This window comes from Suncus etruscus, chromosome 17 (genome assembly GCF_024139225.1).
Source record: "Suncus etruscus isolate mSunEtr1 chromosome 17, mSunEtr1.pri.cur, whole genome shotgun sequence".
Lineage (NCBI taxonomy): Eukaryota > Metazoa > Chordata > Mammalia > Eulipotyphla > Soricidae > Suncus > Suncus etruscus.
The window spans coordinates 15,336,871-15,358,649 of NC_064864.1; the positions used below are offsets into that span (position 1 = coordinate 15,336,871).

The window sequence follows — 21,779 nt, forward strand, 5'->3', positions numbered from 1 at the left end:
CATTTTTCAACAAGTGCCTAATATGTAATACTTATAAAAGCATTTAGCAAAATACATAAAAATATGCTTCTATGCATAATGGTATTTAATTAAAAATGTCCTTTTTAGAGTTTTGTCCTGTATTTTCTTCTCAGCATTTACATTTTTAAGATCCATGTACACTATTATAATTGGTGTTTGCTACCCACTATGGATTTGCACCTAGTAATTTTTTCATGGATAGCTCCCTTAAACAACACCCAGGTGGCCAATAACTCCCTGCTATAAAAATTATATTATAATAAACTATTCCCCTGCCAGAAAATTTCTTATCCCCTGATTGCTCGATACTCTATCTTCCCAGTCACTTAGCCTTCCCCATTTAAAAGAATGACAATTCCATCCTTAGATCTGATAGAAGTGACCCTTCACTTCTTTTTTCTCATGCCATACATCTTCTACAACAGGGCAACTTTTCAGGTTCAACTTTAAAATACAGTTAGAATCTGTGATGTTAATATGTACCTAAAATATTATTGTCAACAATATGTAAGCCACTATGATTAAAATAAAAATTATATTTTAAAAAATCTGTTTATTGCTCTTTTATTACTCTGAACAAGATCACCCTCATTTATCTTCTCAATTACTGTAGCTGTCTTCTTACTTTCAGTACCACAGTAATTCTGTTCAACAACTTTGCCAAATAATTTCATGTCTTTGCTTAGAACTGTCAGTAGCTTTCATCTCGCTGAGGAAAAACCAAAATTATTGTAATGACTTAAATGATTCTATAGGGTATGCCTACTCTTATAATACTCTACCCAGATGGTACTCTGGACCCTTATTTCAATCCTGTCCCAGTGATCACCTAGTTATACTTGTCATTCTTTGGACATACTCTTCTTGGAGTTTTTGAGTAGACTATGTCTTTGGCTCCAGCATATCATATTTATAATCCATTGACAACTCTGCTTACAAGCATTAATCCCTAAATTCCATATAATTTCATGCACTGCATACATTCTACTCTTTAAGTATTTGTTTCTAATGCATATGCCATATGCAATGAAAAATATATGTATTTTCCTAATTACTTCTTCATGCTTCTGCCCACCCTCTAAAACACCTAAGCGTATTTTTATTTTTATTTATTTTTTCAATGCTGCATGCCATTGCCTAAAAGAAATTACAGTGTCATAGACATTCAATAAATGAATTAACAGCAAAAACAATCACATCCCATTCTTAGCATTCTGAGGAACAATAAAGGAATTTACAGGCAAGAAGATTTCTGTGGAGACATATTCTGATATTGTACTTTACCTCATAGCTGAGGTATCTGCATCTATTTGACGATTTGCAGCTCATTTAAATTCTATATACAAAATGTATTAGCATTTTTAATTTACTTCGAAATTAAAAGGTAAGTAGTAAATAGTGTTAAATAGTGTTACACACAGTATTATCTTCTTTAAATTCATGGTTTCAGAAAAAAATACCAAACGGCATAAAATTATGGGCATAAAGTCATGGCTGAAAATATAACAAAAGGGCTCATGCCTATTATAAATTTCCTAATATGAAATTTAAGACAGGCAATTACTACAATTTTTTCTGTACACTGACTGAAATAAGAGAATTGTGTCATCTCCGTCATCTCCCATTCTTGTAACATTATTTTTACTTCAAGTTTTCCTCCCTCAGTAAAGTTGATTTGCACGTTTCTGTGTATAGATGTCAGATATGCTGAGATACTTTCTATTTGAATTTAATATATTTAGCTCATCCCAGATCTTAAAAATATTTAAAAAGGTCTCTCTCGTCTGTGATTCATCATCACACAGCTGTGATAGGCTGGGTCCCATCTCAAAAAGTTCAAGGGCCAAACACAATTACCTCTTCAAGGACGTCAGCAAGTTTACTGAGGATCTCTTCAGGAAGGCTCTGGAATGTCGGAACACTGCAAAACAAAACAGAATGAGGCTGAAGGAATGAACTGCAATCTACTTTCATTCAGCAATGCATCTGAATGAAAATGTAAAAGCATTTCATGGCAAAGAATCTGCAGATGAAGATCAAAGCAATAACTTAAGCATGATTCAATGACATCAAAAAGGAGGCATATGTCTTTTTTTTCTGACCTTTTATTTTTGGAGGTCAAAAAAGGGAGCCCAATGAACTTTGCCTTCAGGAGATAGGGGTTCAAAGGCAAGACAGGCATGGTCCTCTGAAAGCTGCCATGAAAGACCTCTAAGCATAGAATGGGGGGATTAGTTCCTATATATCTCAGTGGTCACCTTCCCACTCAAAAAATAAATTAAAAAGAACTTTAAAGCTGGACATCACTAAATTTAAACCTCACTATATGTGGCTTTATAAGCTTAGATGAATATTCAAATGATCAATATTGAGCGTAATTTTATAGGCTCCTTTTTTGTGTCTCAAAACAGATTCTCGAGGATAAAGAAAGGGAAAATAAACCAAAAAATTCTTGCAGAAGAATTAGTTTGAAAAATGTGACAAACTTTCTCTAAGACATAGTCTTCTCACTTTGCACCAAGAAATGCATTGGTAGAGATGACGTTTCCAACTTCTGGCTAGATAAAGCATATAGTTGCACAATATAACCCTCCGCTGAAGGTTTCTGTAATATTTGGTACCTGGTTATGTATGTATTCTTTGTACTTTTTCATCTATATCTTTTCTTCCCAAATATGCATGACTTTGTTTGTAAAACATTTATACATCTATACACTTATATTCAGTTAGTTTTGGCCCGAGCCAGTTACACTATCTGAAACTTCCTCTATAGCCCATGCTAACAATAATCTCTCCCTACTTGCTTCCTTGAAAGTCCTTACTTTTAATTTTTTTGTTTTACTATAAATTTTGGGTAATAGATTCCTCATCTAGGGAGAATTAATCCTATTGACCTGTCAGCAGATTCTTCCAGTTCTACCCCTACTTTCATTCCCCTTTCTCACACCTACATACCCTAGTCCCTGGAACCAGACACACACATTTCTACAGGCCAACTGCTACTCATCCAACTTCAACATAGTTTGATCAAGAAACAGACATTCCAATATTGACAAGCTTCCTCCTCTTCCCAATTTCTCCCCAACTCGTGTAATATGTTGAGAATATTTTCATCTCATAAAACAACTTCAGTTGCATAACAAATTATATATTTGTTCCTGGGTTTCTTCTTTGCTCGAACAAATAAAATACTACATATATAAAAATTGCCCTGGTGTTGGTAAATCTCTGGTACGTGGTGATTTGCAGTAATAGCTCTACTCATGTGTAGAATAAAAATAATTAAGAAGCAAGAAATTAAATATTATCAATAGGTTTTAATTATAAGGTTAATTAATAGGTCAATTATAAGGCAGTTATCAGACAGGAAAAGAAAATAAGACTCATAGGAGATACTGAAAATGCTAGTTTTCCTTTCATCATCCACATTTCTTATAGCTTCAAGTGACAAGAAAAGAAAAATATTTAATGAATCTGAACAGAGAAAATAAAATTTATGTTTGAAATAACTTCAAAATAAAAATAGTTGAAAATAAGATAGTTCATAAAATTCAAGTCTAAAAATCTAACTTGAATGCATAATAAACTTACTTCAGTCATTTTTTTAAGTAAAAGTAAGTTAAATTTAAGTCAAATCTTAAATGGAAATAAAACAAATGAGAGCACACATATTGGCATGTCCAATATCTGATCCACAGAAGAATTTTGGCTAGGTAGAAATGATAAAATAGATCAAACAAAAACATTGCCCATACCAAACTCTTTTGGTACAAGCATAAATATTTTATCATCAATTTATCACTATGATTCTCATTATAAAAGTCTATTGATAATATTCCAGAGTTTTTGTGGAGATATTACAGTTCACCAAAACCCATCTGTTATACATGATTTACCACTGTGAGTTTTGGCCATATGGGCTTTAATTTCTAAAAGATTATCTATTCCAGCAAGTGGACATACTATATCATAATGTGACAGAGAAAGTTATTTCTATGAACTTTGAAGGTTGAAGTATCTGTCCCTTTCTTGTTTTTTATGAGCTATAATATTTCCATTGCTTCTGAAGTGTAAGAATAATTAGAATGCTCCTATTCCAGAGGGTATTTGTAGAACACATAATTACAAGTGAAGTTTGCTCATTTTAATATAATTTGTTCCCCTTTCTAAGCAGGTCTATGCTATACCAAACTCTGTATTTTACTCTACAATATATCATTGTCAACCCATATATTCATTTTTATGAGTTTTTAATTCATGCATGGGTAAAGATAGTTGCTTGATCACATAATCCATTAAGTTAAAATAAAAAATTAATTTGGGGAGGGAATAAAATCATTAATATTTTATTTTAAATAAATTTGTAGTTTTATTAAAATAGTCCTGAAAAATAAAACCATACAATAAATTCTATGTTCAGGGCTGGAGCAATAGCACAGGGGTAGAGCATTTGTTAGTCTTGTACATGGCTGACCTGGGTTGAAACTCTATTATCCATATGGTCCCCAAGCCTACCAAGAGTAATTTCTGAGCACTGAGCTACCAGGTATGGCCCCAAACCAAATATATAGATTATATGTTTGTTATAATATTTGTGATCAAAGAAATCCTCTTATCTAATGAAGACAGTCATATCCTTACTTATCTTTTATTTTTTGATGTAGACCACTTATATTCCATACTTACAAACAATTCAGGTATACAACAGTAGATCCAACTATAGACACCATGCTTTATAATAAACTTTCAGATCTTCCTTAGATTGAAAGCTTATTCCTATTTATCCGACTCTCCTTCTGCCCTGTTTTCAAGTCCAGTAAACACTCTTTACCATTTTTCTATTGAGCCAATGAATTTTGGCAATTTACTAGTTTTCTATATATAAGTAAGACTATCCCATTTTTGCCCTTTATTTTATTACACATAGATTGCTGATTATATATGTTGCGAAAGGGAACGTTCCCTTTATTCTCATGTTTGTGTCTTTCATGAATATTTGAATATTTTAAATGCTGCATAGCATACACAGACACAAGTTATAAATAAAACTAAGTGTAAATCTTAGGGAGAAACACTCAAAATTATTAGCAACAACTGAATAATGCTTAAACAAAATGGAAGCAATTTGACAGAAAAATAAGAGGTTTAAAATTCATAGATTTTTTTGAATACTTATATAGCCCCAAAGTTCTATTTTCAAAACACTACATTAGTTTTTTATGTAATTAATTTGGTTTATACAAATTCTCATCATATTGGTAGCTTGAGCACTCAAAAGAATGAAAATTTAATAGATAAAACCTAAGTTCTACCTATAAAAAATTGATGATTTTATTTTCCCAAATGCATCAGACATTTAACTTACGTGCCTCTAATTTGAGCATATAACTCAACATATGGTCTTTTATTATTCAGATATTTTAAGGCGAATAATTATAAGGCAAGCTCATAGAAATACTTAAATAGTAGAGAAAACCATTTTCATTCATGTAATAAAATTTTTAATAACAATTTACATACTAATCACAAGTAATTCTTACAGATCCATTAAAATTCTCTGGTCCCCTGAGGATTTGCAATAGGCCTGCAGTCAAAGAACACAGTTGTATGCAATAGAGATGACTTAATGTGTCAAGCTTTTGCATTACATTTTTAGTTTAATGAAGGAAGAACTCAAAATTTGTATTGAGAGTAATAGAAGATGAGATTCCAGTGCTTTCTATTTATCATGCACTGAACTAAGGATGTTACAGATTTACAACCACCTTATCAAATAAGCATTGTCATGTCACTCATTTTATAGAAAACTAGGAAATTGAGAATCTGCCTGTGGTTACACCATTCACCAGGGTGATGAAAATTCATCAGAACTACTTTAGAGGTTCCTCATGAGTCAACACATTTTATAGTATGAGAATGAATGTCTCTTGAAACTTTCAAATAGTAGAGAATTTTTATTAATATAAGAGAAAACAATATTAATATTGAAGTCAGTGATTTAACTTATAAATAAACCCTTACTAATAAAAATGTATGCTGAATAAAAGTAATTTACACCCACCAGTATCCTTACCACCTAGATTTTCTACTGTTAACATTGTGCCATCTTTACCTACTTTTAATCTATCTTCTTATATGTGTACAAATATTTTTGCTGAATCATGTGAAATATGCAGATATTGTGAAACTTTTTCCATATATATATATATATATATATATATATTGCTTTTGGGTCACACCCGGCAGTGCTCAGAAGTTATTCCTGGCTCTGTGCTCAGAAATAGTTCCAGGCAGGGTCGGGGGATCATATGGGCTGCCAGGATTTGAACCATCTTCCATCTGTCCTGGATCAGCTGTGTGCAAGGCAAATGCCCTACCACTATGCTATCTCTCCAGCCCCCAACTTTTTCCATATTAATTAAGCAAGCATATTCTGAAAGATCATGATCCTAAATAACAATGATACCAATATCATCATACAGTTTACCACAATTCCCTGATATAATCTTACCTATTTATTTAAAATTGTTTTTGCTAGTTTGTTTGTTTTTTTCAGATCAGGATCCAATAAAATACATATTAAGCTTTTCACTTGAAAACTTCTGGAGCAGGCTAATAGACAGAAGTGGTAGTTGTTCTTAATGAGTTTTTGGGAAAATTATAAAACCAAGAAAAAAATTGCCTTCAAAAATTAACTAGCCACTAGCTTAGTTCATCACTGGCCTGAAGGAACCCAAACATATGAAGAGCACATCCCTTTGAGATGTAACTGAACTCCTTGGATATAAAGACAATGAAACACCATCCAGGGATAGGTAAACTTCCCACAAAAAAATGTGTCAAGAGATTCTAGAGGCCTTGAGAAGAAAATGGAAAGACCATCAAGTGCCCAGGGATTTTTTCACCTGACAATGTCCTAACAACAGACTTACATAGGTAAAGGTGATATAAGAAAGCTCTTCAACATACTCAACTTTTTAAATATATATACAGATATATTTTCTGCTTTGGAGATTTTCTATATTTGAATTTTAATAAAATTTTATTATTTTATAATTAAATTAACATTTACTTATTAAAATTAATTATATTATTTTTTCTTTTAAATTATGTTTTTTATATTTAAATTTTATTGAATATAAATTTAAATTTCCTATATTTAAATCTGAGATTTGTACCATCGGCTTCACCCAGACCCTTTGGAAACACTTATAATATTTTCTTCTCTCTGACTCTACCACCTCTCCTTCTTATTTCTAAATAAAACAATTTTATTTTACTCTTCATATCCTCTTACAATTTTTCTTTTGTGTTAGAGAAGGTGATGTTCTTGGAAAATCCGACCAGGTGTTAGAACAAATTCACCTCCTGCAAATAGCAATTTCTTACTCCACCAAGTCGTGCTCTGCTAAGAATCTGGGTAGTAGCTCTCTGACTTCCCATACTATGTAGATCAAGTGGATTTCTGGTGAAACTTGACAGATGCATTAAGGGATAGTGGGAATATAGTGCTTAGGATAAAATCTACCAGTCCTAATCCTTACAGGCATTTTCCCTAGTGATTGAGGTGGGTGGAGCAGGAATGTGGAAATGCACTGCTCTCAAAGCTATGGAAGACACCTGCAATACTTAAGAAAACCAGGATGTGGATTTTTCTGTAACAGTATTCAGAGACTAGCCTAAGAACCTTCTTCTTTAAGTAAGAAACACCTCTGCCACCTGCAGCATTTCTTTGTAGACCTCTTCAACAATCGTCTATCTTTTGCTCATATGACTAATTTTTGGAAGTGACAAATACAATGTTTAATTAGATGTCCATATTTTTTTTTTTTTTTTGTGGTTTTTGGGTCACACCCGGCAGTGCTCAGGGGTTATTCCTGGCTCCAGGCTCAGAAATTGCTCCTGGCAGGCACGGGGGACCATATGGGATGCTGGGATTTGAACCGATGACCTCCTGCATGAAAGGCAAACGTCTTACCTCCATGCTATCTCTCCAGCCCCAGATGTCCATATTTTGAATGTTTTAGTGGTCTTATTTCTGAATAGCATATGAAAATAACAGAAGGGAGAGAGAAAAACCCAAGTACAAAAATTGGACTGTGAATATCTTAATGAAAAACAAAAATAGGTGATTATGGAATAATATAATGGACAGAAAAAAAATCCCCCAATTTTGGAGGTAGCTAAATAATCCTATACATCACTCAAAGTCTAAACACTTTTCATAATGTGTCATTTTACACTTTCATTTCTTCATACTTGCATATAAAATTCTCTAAAACAATATATGGCCTGGCATCACTGTTTTTGATGGCTAGTGAACGTGTGATTATTTATTCCTTCATGTCCCATAAATTTAATATATTGTTAACAATGTACGTTTTTTACTAAATTAACTTGGAATTATTTTAGTACTTCTGTGCTCTTATTAGTTTTGTTTACTTGTCATTTGGATGATGGCAATGTGCAAGAGGTCTGTAGGCCTCCTCTGTGATTTTTAGTCAGCCAGGCTGGTAGTTCAATACCAAGTTAAACTAAGTAAGCTCGTAAATACCATGTTGCTCAGGTATCTGAGGTATTTGATATTTTTTCAGATCACTCCCATGGTGCTCAAATTCTTCCGGGCAATACCTGAAAATGTTCAGAAACTCCAAGATCTGACCCAGGAGGGTTTGGTTATTCATCTGCTGTGAATCAAATCTGGCTTTATAGCATGCACAGCCAGCTCCATTAGTTTATAGATTCTTGATATAATGGCTATAATGTTATTATAATCCAATGATTTATTTCTCTGACTCCTAAAATTTTCCTTAAGTCTAAATAGAAAAATAATGAAATAACCAAGGCTTTTGGCTAATGTAACTGCAGTCATAGCTTTTTCTTTTCTAAAGTACTTTTAACATTTTTAATTTTCCTGAAACCATTGTCATTTCACAAATACAATGTCCTGGGTTTCAAGATGCACCACATATTCAAAAAACACAACAGTCAATTTTGGAGTTTGTTTCTGGGACAAAGATTAATATGAGACAGGGACAACTGTGCTTTTCCAAAGCCAACTGAGAGTTTGTTCTTGGTTTACTATTTCCCCCAAAGCCTAACTATATTGGTTAGCCTTGTAGATAAGATGGAGTGTGATACAGCAGAATAGAACAAGAAAGGATTTTATTTTTCACTCAGCACCTACTAGAAACCTATTCTTCCATATTCTTTCCATAAATCTCTTAGTTTTAACACCAAAAATGTTTGCAGGTAAGAAGGTTGATTTGAGAACATACATTTTAACCTGTAGTCTTGTGGAGAAAAATGGCCATTTTGGATCATGTCATTTGATTGACTGACCTGAGAACAGCAGTAGAACTAAACTTTCAAGGTCATATTTGTTCTAAGTAAACAAAAGTCTATTATATCTTTCTTATTCTTCAGAACAGATTGTTTACCTTAAAATAGAAGATTGAAATATTCCTATTCTCAGGCCACAGCTGCCAATTTCTATTTAAACTCCTTGAAAAGTTTATATCAGTTCATATCAGAGCTTTCTGATTCATGGATTAGAGAACTCAAGTCCAAAAAATATTAAAAGTACTAAAAAAGTAAATGAGATGACAAAAATTTCATTCCATCAGTATTATAGCTAATTTATCTTACCTATAAAATATTTTAAATATCAAAACACATATGATCCCTGGACCACATGTACACATGTGTTGCTTGGGTATATAAAGCCTGAGCACATGCTAACCACAATTCCCTTTTGAGATGTGGACTTTCTGACTTTCACGTTGGGTTGTGTATCAGGAAAATCTCTATCTTTGGAAAATCCCTCACTCTCTCTCCTAGGCTCTTCCTCCCTTTTCTCAGAGTTTCCAAATAAAATCTGTGTTTACTTCAAAAAATATTATGCCAACTATTGTATCATTTTGAGTTCAGTCATTAAAGTGTCAAGATAAAAAAGGGCACTTTTAAATGCAGAAAGAAAGAACTTTATAAAACACAAAACAGAAAGCTAGTAAAGCATGTAGGACACATACAAAAACAGGCCTAGGCTCAACCCTCAGGTCAACCCCTTTGTATAATGTTTCAAGTTTACCAGGAGTGATCCGTGAGTGGAGAGGCAGGAGTAACACCTGAGCATCACCGGTTGTGGCCCCAAAACAAAATAAAAAAAAATAAAAAATAAAAACCAAAAACATTTGTCAGTTATTTTCAGCTTCAAGAGGAAAAGGTACAGCATCTTACAGGGTGAATTATTATACTGCCAGTTAGAGAATTCTGGAAAATTGGTGAGAGACCAATAAAACCTCCTAGAGCTGACTTGCTGAATGCCTGCTGGATAAAGACAGTGAAAGAATCACTGTACTCCCTCTCAACCAAAAATATAGCACCATATTGAATTAAAGATTAAGCTGTAAACAAAGGATGAGTTATCTTCTCTGTAGATTTATGCTACGGCTTTACTAAAAGAATGATCTACACTGATGCTGCTCTTGTTATTTTTATCTGTCATTAAAATCAATTTTTTACAAGAATGGCTGGCATCAAATACAAGTGGGTATGTATCAATATCAAATACAAGCTGAGTATGGAATAATTTTGCAAATCACATGATACATCTAGGAGAAACTATAAGCACATTTGATTGATGGTATGAAAGCAATGGTGACCACTCAGCACCCATTAAAACAACAATACCAAACTATATTAAAATGTATTGTATTCTTAATCCCTGTTCTCACCGGAAAATTATGAAACAAAATAGCATCTTTTAAAACATGTTTTTGGCACAGCAATAAAAGTTATTAACTTTATTAAGCTTCATTCACAATAAGATTATTCCCTCCCGCATTACTGTAGGCATAAATAAAATGCCATTTTTCTTCATACTGAAACACAAAGGTTATCAAAAAACACCCCTTTGGAGATGCAGAGATAGCTTGGCAAATAGGATGCTTTCTGGGATTTGAGTCCACAGCATAGCATTCCATGTGGTTCTTCAGGTACCACCAAGAGTGAGCACTGAATACAGGGCCAGAAATAAGCTCTACACACTGTCAAATCTGTCCCATAAAAAAAGAATTAAGGGGCCAGAGCTATAGCATAGAGGTAGGGTGTTTGTCTTGTACACTGCCTACCAGGGATGGACCGAGTTTTATCCCCAGTATCCTATATGGTCTCCCAAACCTGTCAGGAATAATTTCTAAGTGCAAAGTCAGAACTCCTGAGCACCACCAGGTGTGGCCGAAAACCAAACAAACAAGCAAACGAACAAAAATAAATAAATAAAATAAAGGATAATTCCTAGAATAACTGGGGGAGCTGAATTACTTTCTCTTGCTTGCTCTCTTTTTGGGAGGGGTTTGGTTTTGGGGGCCATATCTGGTGACACTGGGAGGTTACTTTGGCTCTGCACTTATAAATTGCTCCTGGCAGGAGAGATGAAGTCATGAAATTTTCCTATACATGGATGGACATGGAAACTATTATGCTGAGTGAAATAAGTCAGAGGAGAGAGATAGACACAGAATAATTTCATTCATCTATGGGCTTTAATAAAAATAAAAGACATTATTGTAATAATGCCAGAGATAAGTGCCAGAGGACCGGCTTATGATATGAAGCTCACCACAAAGAGTGGTGAGTGCAGTTAGAGAAATAACTACACTGACAACTATGGTCGCAATGTCAGTGACTGAGAGAAGTAGAACTCCTGTCTCGAATTCGGGCAGGGGATGGGGGAGGAAAAAGATAGGGGGCATTAAGTTGCACTGATGGAGGGGAAAGTATTCTTTTTATGACTGAAACCCAACTACAATCATGGTTCAACATTAGCCTTTTCATTCTTCCACAAGAAATCAGCTCTGTATGAATTTAATGTCAAGAATATTGACAGGCAAACCCAGGGGGATAGCACAGTGGCAAAAGAGCTTGCCTTACAAGCATGAGGTCATGAGCTCAATCTCCAGTGTCAGCCAAATAAACCCAGCATATTTTCTGTGGCTCAACTTCCTGGTATTCCTGGCACCACCAGTGTATGACAACTCTCTGTGTGGAGTTGCCTCTGAGCAGGCGCTTAATAACAGGGGTCCTAGCACGCAGTCAGCCAGGATGTACAATTAAAGGAGTCAACTCCCAGGGAGAACCCGAGCAGAGTTCTACAATTAGGTCTGTTTTGAACCCCAAAGACCAGCACAGGGAAGAGAACATAAAAATCATTTTTAAACATAATATGGCAGATACATTTATTTTTGTGCCATTGTCTCCCAACTGCCCATAGCAACTGAACAAAAGCAGAAATGTGACACCAAAGAAATTGATTTCTGTTGAAGGGTTAAAATCAGGGTCCCTCTTGAACCTTCCTTCTCTCTGATCTCTCCCTTAATGAGTTCATCCAGAGATTTTTATGCGCACAAAAATATTTTCGTTCTTACTTGGATCATTTAGCATTGAGCCTGATTGATTTTGTTACACAACAGTCTTTTTTTTTTTTTTTTTTTTTTTGGTTTTTGGGCCACACCCTGTGACGCTCAGGGGTTACACAACAGTCTTATAACTGCTTTTTTCCCCTCTGTCCACTCTCTTCCCCCACCTTACAGCAATCTTTACACATAGCGACAGGTTTATTTCTATCAGTAACATTTAGTTCTTATCACATCAAGACTTCAACACTTCAATATCTGATATTGAATATCTTACCAGGTAAGAAGTAGAAAGAACAATTTTATACAAAGGCATTTTAGATAGAACAAACCATCAGAGACACGAAGTCTAATATTTTCATCTGTGTGATAAAAAATAATGGTCCTCCTAGAGGACTGTGTAGTACTTAAACATATAGACTTTAGAATGAAATAATCAGGTTTAATTAAGCTCTGCTATTAATTATTGGTCTGCTAATGAACCCCCTAGGTCTCAAGTTTGATTAAAAAAGACACAAAAAAATACCATCTGTTGTACAAGACTGTCACAGTACAAAGCATTAAGAAGGTGCTAGAACTTCGTTATTTTCAATTTTCATGCATAGTCAGTACAATATTTTAATTTATTCTATTATTCGATGATTAAAGTGAGGGGCATGGTATAACATTGACACTGACATTGTCAAGTTCTCAACTTAACACCCAATAACTACATGCCCATTTTTAATATATGGAAGGTGTGATTCTAATAGATCCTGAATTACACTAGGGTGTCTTTGGTGATCCCCAGCACCATGGAGCCCAAGCTTTGCAACACCAGCCTGAGCACTGAATGGTTTAGCTCACACTACTAGGTCAAGCAAGTAAAGGAGTGAACCTAGACCCAGCCATAGAGAATTCCCATAAGAAACATGAACTTTTTAATAGGACTCACAGGAATCTTAGTGTAGATTAAGCAATGCTGAGAGATACTCATTTCTTCATGTTCCTAAATCAAGTAATAGTTGACTTTGAGTAACCTCCACCCTTCTCCTTTTGTTAATCATATCATAATTTAGCTGAACTCAGGACATGTGCTGGAGTTAACCCAGATGTTGGAGTGTTAAGTCTCCAATCTCCCTGCTTTCAAGGTCACAAAGACCCTGAATTGTCATATTTCTGCTTTGTGCCCACAGAGGAGAAAGGCCGAAATATCACCCCTTAAGCTTATAGTCTCCCCTACATAGTCATGAATAAAAATTTACTCTTAGAGAAATACCTAAGGTCTCACTAATCTTTCTATTCTAGTCACGGCATGTAATCATGAAATCTTTATATTTAAGTGGGAGTCAGAGAGATAAATTTAAGTACTTGTTTTGCACATCACTGACCCGTTTGCCAGTTTGATTCCATTTAGCATATATGGTCCCCTAAGCACTGTCAGGGATGATTCCAGAGCACAGACCTAGGCATCACCCTGAGTATCAACAAGCGGACCAACTTGCCAGTCAGCTAAGAATTCTTAAGGATTTTTGTTTTGTTTTGTGACCATACTCAGATATGTTCAGGATTACTCCTGGTTCTACACTCAGAAATCATTCTTGGGAATGCTGAAGGGACCAGATTACTGGACCATATTTCTGAAAATTGAATCCAGGCCACCTACCTGCAAGATATGAGCCCTAAATAATTTATTGCTCTAGCCCCATATAGAAATTGTCTTATCTTCTAAAATCATTTAATACAAACACACACAGACAGACATACAGACACACACAGACACACACACACACACACACACACATCCTAAAATCAAGAATGACAAAGTGTCAGACAATTTGTCTAGAACAGGGAAAAGGCAATAAAGAAGAAAAACAGGAAAAACTAAAACATTTGAAATAAACTATTCTCAGAGTTATTCCTGATATCCTCAGGGCTCAAATGAATTGGGCAACCATGATCACCTTCCTAAAAACTTTGTATTCAGTATTAGAAAATTAACTCTAATCTGGCATTATCAAATAAATGCTATGAAATACTACATGAGAAAGTATTTGCAATTCTTTCAACTTCAATTTACTATACTATTTACTTTTAAACAGCACAAATCCTAAGAGCATCATTATCTCAAAAACCATCTTACAAAAATCTTCACTACATTCAACTACAAATTTGCAAATTTGAAATTTAATGTCATTGAATTCGGCACTCGGCATTCAATCTTCCAAAACAAATAACAATCTCAGATTTTTAGTGTTTTCTGTTTATTGTTACTTTACACTATAAATGTGTGAAATTTTTTGGTATTTGTCTTCCTCCTTCTCATTTTTATTTTATTTATTTTGACTTTATTTATTGATTGCTTCATTTTGTTTGATTGGTTGTTGTACCACACCCAGCGGTGCTCATGGTTTGCTCTGACTCTGCACTCAGTAATTGCACCTGGCAGGCTGGGGGACCATATTGGTGCTGAGAATCGAACCAGATCCTCTCAGGTCGGTCTCATGCAAGGCAAACACCCTGCCTGCCACTGTGCTATCTCTCCGACCCCTCCTTCTCATTTTTAATATAATAAATTCAACATCTCTTTATGTTGTCACAAATATCAATGAGATGTTTTTAATGATTATTAATACTTCATTCTATACATTTTCTTTATGTTCTTCTTTATGTTACATCTTCTTTAACCATTCATTAGGCTGCTTCTATATTTTCAAACATGACAACTGTGCAAATAGTGCTGCAATGACCACATAAGAGTTTCTATCCTTTTAAATTAGTGTTTCCAGTCTTTTGATATCTGAATTGGAATTTCTGTAAAAGTGATTTTTGCATTTTATGGCCTGAACATCCTAGCTATGAATCTTGGAACAAGTCTTTTAAACATTAAGATATTCTAGATGCCCCCCCCCTTTTTTTTTCAGAAATTGAAGTGAACAAATCCAAATTCATGAAGTAGCAGTAAGTACAAACCATTAAGGGAAGCAGTTGAATATAGGACCTATAATTTAGCTTTACAATTTCCAGTAACATAACATGCCAAATTGTAAAATACTCGTTATTAAGCAAATTTAATGACTATATGCAGCATATACCAATGAATAGAGCAGCTCTGCTTACAATCTAGGGTCATTACAAGGAATATGCCTTTTATCCCTTATACAAGGACACTAAGGCCATCAGTAGAGGCTTGGAGCCAGCCTACCAGTCTATTTGCTTTCAATTTCACCATGACTAGGGTGCATCAATCCAGAATAAGGGATATTTCTGGTTTTTCCAAAGCAGATATTTTACTTAGGGTAACACTGAAACATTGATTTATGCAAAGGCTCCTGAAAGAGTTATGTTCCGAGAACTCAAGCATATTTCCTGAGACAATTCACTTCAGAATTCAGAAAAGAAAGTTATTGAAAATAGTCTGTACCAAGGCAAAAGCAAAATTCCATGACCTTTTATGTGAATAAATTATATCTGACCATAAGAGCTAAAAAAAAGAAGTGACAAACTACACTAATTTTAACTCAGTTTCTAAATCCAAGTCAAATTTTTGAAGCATTTTCGTTTATATTTTAGTACATGTTTTAGTAGATACTGTCATACAAATTCTTTCGTAGATATTTTGGTTGGCAAAAAATAGAAAAAAACTTTCAAAGGAAACAAAATGATATTTTCTAAATTTACTCAATCAGGAAATAACTTTTTCAGTTATATAAATAAACTTATTAAGAAGATAGTTTCATAGTTCATAATTTAGAATCACTGAAGTATTAAGTTCACAGATATCGTAGATAGTCCCTGTGTTTAATGTTGACTAAATTTTAGTATGTCCTACTTGTGAAATGCTATATTTTTTTTTTTTTTTTTTGGTTTTTGGGCCACACCCGGTGACGCTCAGGGGTTACTCCTGGCTATGCGCTCAGAAGTCGCTCCTGGCTTGGGGGACCATATGGGACGCCGGGGGATCGAACCGAGGTCCGTCTCCTAGGCTAGCGCAGGTAAGGCAGGCACCTTACCTCCAGGTCTACCGCCCGGCCCCGAAATGCTATATTTTAAAGTCAAGTTCAGCCAGCATTTTCTCTGAAAAGCCCTAATTAATCATTTGTCCTCTCCTCTAACACTCAAGACCTTAATTCCTTAAATTGTGGGTTAGAATCTCATATTTGGGGTCTAAGTGTGTTTGTGTGTGTGATGGTTATGAAAGGAAACTGACATCAGTGATCAAAGATTAATTAAAATAAATAGTGAATCTAGTCACTATTTCCTTTGAAGTGCAGAAGCTTCTTAACTTAATATAGTCCCATTTGTTTGTCTCTATTTACGATGGAATACTATGTAGCCATCGAAAAAAATAAAGTCATGAAATTTTCCTATACATGGATGCACATGGAAACTATTATGCTGAGTGAAATAAGTCAGGGGGGTAAACATGAACAGAATAGTTTCACTAATTTGCAGTATTTAAGAACAATAAACGACATTATTGTAATAATACCCAGGAATGACCAGCCCACAATGTGAAGCTCACCACAAAGAATAGTGAGTGCAGTTAGAGAAATAACTAAACTAACAACTATTGTGACAATGGTAATGAGTTAGAAAAATAGAATGCCTGTCTTGAATACAGGAAGGGGATGGAGGAGAAGGGAGATAAGGGTGATTGGTGGTGGGAAGGTTGCAATGGTGAAGGGGGATGTTCTTTTCTATAACTGAAACCCAACTACAAACATGTTTATAATCATGGTGCTTAAATAAAAATGTTACAAAAATAAAATAAATCGTAGAATGAATCCAAGATATTTCTGGAATTATTTGTTTAATTTGCATTTCTCATATGAGTGGCTAGTGGGAAATCTTTACATGGCTATGTTCTAACCTTAGATATATCTCTAAAAGCAGAGGCTCAATACCTTTCATCTGTGCCCTTGAGACACCCTATGTTTATCTTTTAGCTATTATTGTATTATGACTGTTATACTTATGGTTTTGCTCTAAATACTAACTCTGGATTAACTTATTTTCTAATTGATGTATAATTATACGACATTCAGAATTTCAAAAGTGCAGCTTAGCACCACTCTATGCTAAGTAAAAGACTCACGGCACCCATTTCCAAAATTTCATATCAGATTAAGATACTTAACCCATTCCTCTCAACCATGTGTTTTCTTTTAAGGGACCCTCATCGTTTATACTGAACTAACAGCTACTATGTTGATTCGGGGATGGACAGTTTATTTTCTATTCACATGTGATCTACCATCTATGCTTACAAAACTGATATCAGATAGTCCAGTATACAGGGTTTGAAGTATTATCTAAAGTTTCCTTCAGAAAATAGTGACAGAGTACAACAGAGAGTCGTACAAACCACCTTAAATATTCACTTCTTGATCCACCCTTAGTCTATTAGCTCCTGAGGTCATGTTAGTGCCCTATTCCTACAGAGTGATGCCTGCCAAATAGCAGATACTCAAACTTTGTTATATAAAAAAGTGTTTTCTCTCTTTATTGTCTCCCACTTTCTTTTTTTTTGTTTTGTTTTCGTTTTTGTTTTTGTTTTCTTAACTTTTATCTTTATTTAAATATCTTGATTACAAATATGATTGTGATTAGGTTTCAATCATGTAAAGAACACCCCCTTCGCCAGTGCAGCATTTCCACCACCAATGTCCCAAATCTCCCTCCATCCCACCCCACCTCCACCTGTGCTCTAGACAGGCTTTCCAGTTCCCTCATTAATTCACATGATTATGGTAGTTCTCTGTGTAGTTATTTCTATAGCTGCACTCACCACTCTTTGTGGTGAGCTTCATGAAGTGAGCTGGACGTTCCAGCCCTCCTCTCATTGTCTCCGAGGATTGTTGCAAAAATGACTTTTATTTATCTTAAAACCCATAGATTAGTGAGACTATTCTGCATCTCTCTCTCTCCCTCTGACTTATTTCACTCAGCATGATAGACTCCGTGTACATCCATGTATAAGAAAATTTCATGACTTCATCTCTCCTGATGGCTGCGTAATATTCCATTGTGTATATGTACCACAGTTTCTTTAGCCATTCGTCTGTTTAAGGGCATCTTGGTTGTTTCCAGAACCTGGCTATTGTGAATAGTGCTTCAATAAATATAGGTGTGAGGAAGGGGTTTTTGTATTGTATTCTTGTGTTCCTAGGATATATCCCTACGAGTGAAATAGCTGGGTCGAATGGGAGCTCAATTTCCAGATTTTGGAGGAATCACCATATTGCTTTCCATAGAGGTTGGACTAGACGGCATTCCCACCAGCAGTGGATAAGAGTTCCTTACTCTCCACATCCCTGCCAGCACTGATTGTTCTCATTCTTTGTGATGTGAGCCAATCTCTGTGGTATGAGAGTGTATCTCATCCTTGTTTTGATTTGCATCTCCCTGATGATTAGTGACGAGGAGCATTTTTTCATGTGCCTTTTGGCCATTTGTATTTCTTTTTTTATCAAAGTGTCTGTTCATTTCTTCTCCCCATTTTTTGATGGGATTAGATGTTTTTTTCTTGTAAAGTTCTGTCAGTGCCCTGTATATTTTGGATACTAACCCCTTATCTGAAGGGTATTGGGTGAATAGTTTCTCCTACTCGGTGGGTGGCTCTTGTATCCTGGGCACTATTTTTTTGAGGTGCAGAAGCTTCTCAGCTTAATGTATTCCCATCTGTTGATCTCTGCTTCCACTTGTTTGGAAAGTGCAGTTTTGTCCTTGAAGATGCCTTTAATATCAATGTCATAGAGTGTTTTACCTACATGTTGTTCTATATACCTTATGGTATCAGGTCTGATATCAAGGTCTTTAATCCATTTGGATTTTACCTTCATACATGATGTTAACTGGGGGTCTATATTCGCTTTTTTGCAAGTGGCTAACCAGTTCTTCCAGCACCACTTGTTGAAGAGGTGTTCCCTGGTCCACTTAGGATTTCTTGCTCCTTTGTCAAAAATTAGGTAATTATATGTCTGGGGAACATTGTCTGAGAACTCAAGCCTATTCCACTGATCTGAGGGTCTGTCTTTATTCCAATAACATGCTGTTTTGATAACTATTGCTTTGTAGTACAGTTTAAATTTGGGGAAAGTAATGCCTCCCATTTTTCTTTTCCGTAGGAGTGCTTTAGCTATTCAGATGAACTTTATAAGTGTTTGATTCACTTCTTTGAAAAATGTCATGGGTATTTTTAAGGGGATCGCATTAAATCTGTATAATGCTTTGTTGAGTATTGCCATTTTAATTATATTAATCCTGACAATCCATGAGCATGGTATGTGTTTCCATTTCCATGTGTCCTCTCTTATTTCTTGGAGCATGGCTTTATGGTTTTTGTTGTATAGGTCCTTCACGTCTTTGATCAAGTTGACTCCAAGATATTTGAGTTTGTGTGGCACTAATATGAATGGGATTGGCTTCTTGACGTCCCTCTCTTCCCTTTCATTATTGGTGTATAAAAAGGCCATTGATTCTGTGTGTTTATTTTGTAGCCTGGCACCTTGAATATTTGTTTATTGTTTCTAGAAGCTTTTTGGTAGTCTTTAGGGTTTTCTAACTAGAGTATCATGTCATCTTCAAACAATGAGAGCTTGACTTCTTCCTTTCCTATCTGTATTTCCTTGATATCTTTTTTTTGCCTGATTGCTATAGCAAGCACTTCCAGTGCTATGTTGAAGAGGAGTGGTGAGAGTGGACAGCCTTGTCTTGTACCTGAATTTAGAGGAAAGGCTTTTAGTTTTTCTCCATTGAGAATAATATTTGCCATTGGCTTGTGGTAGATGGCTTTAACTAGATTGAGAAAGGTCCTTTCATTCCCATCTTGCTGAGAGTTTTATTCAAGAATGGGTGTTTTTTTGTTTTTTGTTTGTTTCTGAGTCTCAACCAGCTGTGATCAGGAGTTATTCCTGGATCTAATATCAGGTATCACTCCTGGAAGGGCATGTTTGTGAACATAGGTAAGACCAGGGATCAGACTCATGTCAGCCAGCATGCTATATTATCTCTCTGACCCACTAACTGCTTTTAAAATTTCATTCCTGTTAATTTGTAGGACATGACATCTGCTACCAATGAGAATTTACTAGGTTTATACAATATTACATGCCCTTTAATCATAATTAAATTAAATGAAATTGATGCAAATTTCCTAGATTTGTTATATAGTTTATTAAATAGATACCATGAGGAGATGCTTGTGATCAGGCATGATACTAAATCATTTGACAGAAACAGAATGATTGTATTCATTTATGGGATTAGTGTTAGCAGGGATGTGGAGAGAAAGGAACTTTTATCCAGTGCTGGTGGGAATGACGTCTAGTCCAACCTTTATGGAAAGCAATATGAAGATTCCTCCAAAAACTGGAAATTGAGCTCCCATATGATCCAGCTATACCACTCCTAGGAATATACCCTAGGAATACAAAAATACAATACAAAAATCCCTTCCTTACACCTATATTCATTGCAGCACTATTTACCATAGCAAGACTTTGGAAACAACCTAGATGCCCTTCAACAGATGAATGTCTAAAGAAGCTGTGTTGCATATACACAATGGAATATTATGCAGCCATCAGGATAAATGAAGTCATAAATTTTCCTATACATGTATGTACATGGAATCTATTATGCTGAGTGAAATAAGTAAGAGAGAGACAGAAAGACACAGAATGGTCTCACTCATCTATAGGTTTTAAGAATAATGAAAGACTCTTGCAAATAATTTTCAGAGACAAAAGACAGGAAGCCTGGAAGTTACAGCTCATCTCAATAAGCTCACCATAAAGAGTGAATGAGTTTAGTTAGAGAAATAACTACATCGTGAACTATCCTAACAATGAGAATGTATGAGGGAAATAGAAAGCCTGTCTAGAATACAGGCAGGGGTGAGGTGGGGAGGAGGGAGATTTGGGACACTGGTGATGGTAATGTTGCACTGGTGATGGGGGGTGTTCTTTACATGACTGAAACCCAACTACAATCATGTTTGTAATCAAGGTGTTTAAATAAACTATTAAAAATATTGTATGTTGTTAATATCCAAGATAATAGAGATGGTAGGAAGGCCAGGAGGACTAGTCCATAATAGGAAGCTTGTCACAATAGGGGAGAACGCAGTTAGGGGAGAGAAGGGACCACTATGACAATAATAGTTAACAATAATCACTGTGGAAAGAACTGGATGTTGAAGGGAGATAAAATGATATGCATTAGATGTCAGAGCGATAGAACAGCAGAAAGGCATTTGTCTTGCATGTGACCAATATAGACAACCCCCAGTTCAAATCCCGGCATCCCATATGGTCCCCTGAGCCTGCCAGGAGCAACTTCTGAGTGCAGAGCCAGGAG

At 35.2% G+C, this 21,779-nt stretch overlaps 1 protein-coding gene across 1 annotated transcript in view; it reads right to left on the minus strand.

The window, feature by feature from the left end:
- PRKG1 (protein kinase cGMP-dependent 1) overlaps positions 1–21,779 on the minus strand; it is a 1,196,983-nt gene that overhangs the window by 334,982 nt on the left and 840,222 nt on the right. Inside the window, exon 5 of the mRNA XM_049764671.1 lies at positions 1,879–1,942. Coding sequence (XP_049620628.1) covers positions 1,879–1,942 — 64 coding nt within the window. The remainder of the gene's footprint in view (positions 1–1,878; positions 1,943–21,779) is intronic.